This window comes from Pinus tabuliformis, chromosome 9, assembly GCF_031772625.1.
Source record: "Pinus tabuliformis cultivar Carrire ecotype Pingquan chromosome 9, CPIR1, whole genome shotgun sequence".
Lineage (NCBI taxonomy): Eukaryota > Viridiplantae > Streptophyta > Pinopsida > Pinales > Pinaceae > Pinus > Pinus tabuliformis.
This window is the reverse complement of record NC_142307.1, coordinates 1,797,385,037-1,797,389,298: the sequence shown is the minus strand read 5'-3', so window position 1 is coordinate 1,797,389,298 and position 4,262 is coordinate 1,797,385,037. Positions and strand designations below refer to the sequence as shown.

The following is a 4,262-nucleotide window of genomic DNA, read 5'->3' as shown; positions in this document are numbered from 1 at the left end:
GTGGGTGGCGTCACTGGTTTTTCGACAAGGTATAAAATGTGCCATTTTTGAAAACCTGTCCACCACTACCATTACGGAATCATATCCTCGCTGTGTCTTTGGTAGACCTAAAACGAAATCCAAACTGACTGAATCCCACAGTCTGCTTGGAACAGGTAATGGTGCATATAATCCTGTGTTCTGGCTCTGCCCCTTTGCCAATTGGCACACTTTGCATTTGGGCACAAATCGTTGTACATCTCGCCGCATCTTTGGCCAAAAATAAAAGTGACTAAGCTGCTCGAGGGTCTTATTCATGCTGAAATGTCCGGCCAAACCTCCACTATGCTTCTCGCAAATAATATTCTCCCTCATCGAGCAGTCAGGTATGCATAGCTGTCCTCCCTTAAACAGTAATTTTTCCTGCAGATTGTAGTCCAACCAAGGACTATTGTCTCTCACTAAAGGTTCTGGCACGCCTCATAGGCCTTCTTAAAATCTGTATCTATTTGGTATAGATCATGTAAGTGTTCAAAACCCAGCACCTGTACAATCCTTTCTTGCAGAAGTAGAGCTTTCCTACTCAACGCATCTGTGACCTTATTTGCTTGCCCGCTAATGTGCTTTAGTACAAAATTGAAACTATGTAAATACTCTACCCATTTGGCACGTTTGTGGTTGAGTTTGTGCTGCTGCATTATATACTGTAGTGCAAAATTATTCGAGAACGGCACAAATTCATTTCCCAATAAATAATGCCTCCAGTGCTTTAATGCCTGTACAACAACATAATACTCTTTATCATATGAAGAGTATTTCTGCCTACTCTCATTCAGCTTCTCACTGAAGAATGCCACAGGCTTATCCTCTTGACTGAGCACAACACTGATTGCTGTCCCGCTAGTGTCACAGTGAACCTGAAACAACTTCTGGAAATTTGGTAGCCTCAAGATCAGCCTCTCAGTAATCTTCTTCTTCAACAACTCGAAGCTTCACTCTGCTGCTTCTATCCACCGAAAAGGCTGGCTGGCCTTTTTGATGGTATCTAGCATGGGTGCACAAATTTTGCTGAAATTCTTGATAAAATTCCTATAAAAACTTAACAACCCGTGAAAGCTACGTACCTCAAACAGACTTTTCAGAGATGGCCAATTTACTATTGCTACACTTTCTTTGGATCCATCTTAAGTTCAATTTCTGCTACCACAAACCCCAAATATATTAATTCCTTTTGAAAAAAAGTACATTTCTTTAAGTTTATCAGCAGTTTGTTCTGCTGCAGTTTTTCCAGTACCTTATGCACATGTTGTAGGTGTCCTTCTCTTGTCCTACTAAAAATAAGGATGTCATCCAAGTAAACAATTACAAACTTCCCAATATACTCCTTCAACATCTCATTCATTAACCTCATGAACGTACTGGGTGCATTGCTTAGCCCTAATGGCATAACTAGCCATTCGTACAGCCCCTCATTCGTCTTAAAGGTTGTCTTCCATTCATCACCCTCTCGTATCGGAATTTGATGGTACCCACTTTTTAAATCTATCTTCGAGAAGTAAGTTGCCCCACTTAAATAGTCCATCATATCATCCATCCGTGGCAGTGGAAATCTATACCAGATGGTGATTTTATTGATGGCCCTTGAATCAGTGCACATCCACCACTCTCCTCCCTTCTTGGAGCTGAGAATTGTTGGAACAGCACAAGGGCTTAAGCTCTCCCTTATCAAACCCTTGTCCGACAGCTCCTGCACCTGCTTCCTGATTTCTTCATTATCCTTGGGGCTCATTTGGTATGCCGCTTTATTCCTCAAGCTGGCTCCGAGTATGATGTCAATGTGATGACTAATGCTTCTCTTGGGGGGTAACTTGTCTGGCAAGTCGTCTACAACTATGTCTGCAAACTCCTCCAACATTTGTTGAATCTCTATGGGCAAATCCAATATTTCTGTATGTAGCAGGACTGTCCTAGCTTTCCTTACTACCACATAACCTATCTTACTGTCCTCCACCTATTTTACAAATTGTTTCCCACTCACCAGCAATGCTCTGGTTTCACTTGCCTCAGGTGCTCCTTCTTCTTCTTTGATAGGGACAAGTGTATGCTTGATTCCATCCTTCATGAATTTGTAACAGTTCGTCACTCCATCATGGGTCACTTTCCTATCAAATTGCCAAGGTCTACCCAACAATATGTGACAGACATCCATTGGCATGATGTCACAGACAACCTTGTCCTTGTATTTGCCTATCTGAAACTCAACTTTGCTCTGTTCATCCACCAGCAATTGATGGCCCTTTTGCAGCCATGAAACTCTATACGGATTGGGATGCTTTGAGCGTTTCAATTCCAACTTTTCCACCATTTCTGTGGACACTAAATTGTCAGTACTTCCGCTGTCAATTATTAGTTTACAACACTTACCTCGTGACTTACAAATCGTCCTGAATAGAGCCTTATGTTGTGTCTGTTCGGTATTCTCCTTGACTAGTTTCAATAGCGCCTTATGCAGCACCAAAGCTTCTCCCGTCTCTGGATCATTCTCCGCCTCCTGAAGGAGTGCTACTGGTTCATCTAGTTGCGCCACATATGCACCCCGTTGTCCAGTTGGTTCTGCTTCCGGACACCGAAACGAGTGGTGCCCCCACTTATGACACTTATAGCACTGATAACCAGCCCCCCTGCCTCGGCCATTTCCTCTACCGCGCTGGGACGATCTGCCGCCTCTCACACTGTCTCCTCTATCTGCTGTTCTAGAAGTTTTTGGACTACTAGCCTCCTCGTTGCTGTTAGTAGTTTGGCCCCTGCCATAGGACTGGCCTTTTCCTTCGCTGGCCCCTCGTCCTCTCCGGGCATTCTGCCTTCTATTAATTTTCTTCTCAACCTTTATTGCACTCTAATATGCATCCTCGGTATTATTCGGAGATAAAATACTTATTTCATCTAAAATGTCCATCCTCAGCCCATTAACATACCTGGTTGTTCTTGCTGCTGTATCCTCCATGTATCATGCCCGCAAATTCACTCGATAGAACTCCTCCATGTACTCTTTAACCATCAGTCCTTTCTGTCTCAGATTCTGCACCTACCTGTGCAATGCAATCTGATAATCCCTTGGCAGAAATCTGCCCTTCAACTTGGCCACCATTCTTGACCAGGTTTTGATCGGTGCCTTATTCAATCTCCTCCTCTCATTTTGGACACTATCCCACCATAGGGCTACGTGTCCCTTCAGTTTTGTCGCCACAAATTTGACTCTGCGATCTTTGCTGACTTCCTCACACTCAAAGTACTTATCCATCTCGCTAATCCAATCTAGCAAAACCTCGATAGATAGGTTGCCGTCGTACGTCGGGAGTTCTGGTTTAGGTTTACTGCTTGCTAATAAAACAGATCTCAGCAATCTCACTTCTGTGGATTCACCTTCCGGACCATCTGTTGCCTCTTCTACTTCCTCTTCACTAGCATCGCCTAACTCTGGATCTCTCTGTCTACCTGCTTCTACTGCCTCCAAACGGGCAGCAAGAATTCTGACCTCCTCTCTTAACCCTTCATCTGCCAATCTGCGAACACCTCTGCCACCTCGGCCACCTCGACCACGACCTTGTCGTCCTACTTCCATATCCTCAGTCAGCTTAATGCTCTGATACCACTCTGATGTAACCCAACCTCATGGTCCCGCAACTCTATGTGACTTGGGTTTAGTCGGCGGTCGCTGGACTCATAATATGGTGGTTCTTTTCGGGTGGTCACGTGCAAAGTTGGTGGTGCGTATTGGTTTGTAGCTGCGATAAATTACTGCTGCATTTAACTCCACTCAATGTGCCTCGGGCCTGGCTCCTCCGCGCATTCTTAGGAAAAATATCCCGGTCCTGTATTCATTCGAGAGGGTTCGGTTCTGGTGCTCGACTGCTGTGAGGGTTTGAATGTGGTCTTGCCTATTCTACGTCTGTAAATTCTCTGCAACTGGTTATGGGTTTGCCCAACTTTAATGGAGTAATACCTTCTCGCTTCTGCTAGCTCGCTTGCTGGTTAACGCCCACGGTAAGTCTCCGGGTTTCCTTCAACTATTCTTTGCCTTGAGATTGTCAAGAAGTTTGAGTTCTTTACTAGGTCCTGTATTCAACTCTTGTCGTGCTGTCACCGTTGTCGTGCTGTTACTTCTGTTCTGATTTGGTCACTCTGCTGTGGTTAATGGATGCCTGTAATAACTGTTTTATGCTCGGTTGTGTTGCTTTTCATTGCTCTCGGCTGTCCGGTAACAAATCACTAGGTTTCAGCGA

General features: G+C 44.5%; 1 protein-coding gene across 1 annotated transcript; it reads right to left on the bottom strand.

Moving 5' to 3' along the window:
- Nucleotides 1-440: 440 nt before the first annotated feature.
- LOC149155937 (uncharacterized) lies at nucleotides 441-3,601 on the bottom strand. The gene is made up of 4 exons (XM_089444584.1): nucleotides 3,069-3,601; nucleotides 2,955-3,027; nucleotides 2,018-2,875; nucleotides 441-908 (listed from the first exon to the last, which is right to left on the bottom strand). Exons 1-4 carry the CDS (start codon nucleotides 3,599-3,601, stop codon nucleotides 441-443), a joined length of 1,932 nt encoding a protein of 643 aa, XP_089300710.1.
- Nucleotides 3,602-4,262: the final 661 nt, after the last annotated feature.

Coding starts and splice junctions, on each gene's coding strand:
- LOC149155937 (XM_089444584.1), bottom strand. CDS start 3,601: ATGGAAGTAGGACGACAAGGTCGTGGTCGAGGTGGCCGAGGTGGCAGA. Junction 2,876..2,954: donor ACAGCAGCAAGAACAACCAG/GTATGTTAATGG, acceptor GATGCATATTAG/AGTGCAATAAAGGTTGAGAA. Junction 909..2,017: donor GTGAAACCAGAGCATTGCTG/GTGAGTGGGAAA, acceptor CCAAATTTCCAG/AAGTTGTTTCAGGTTCACTG.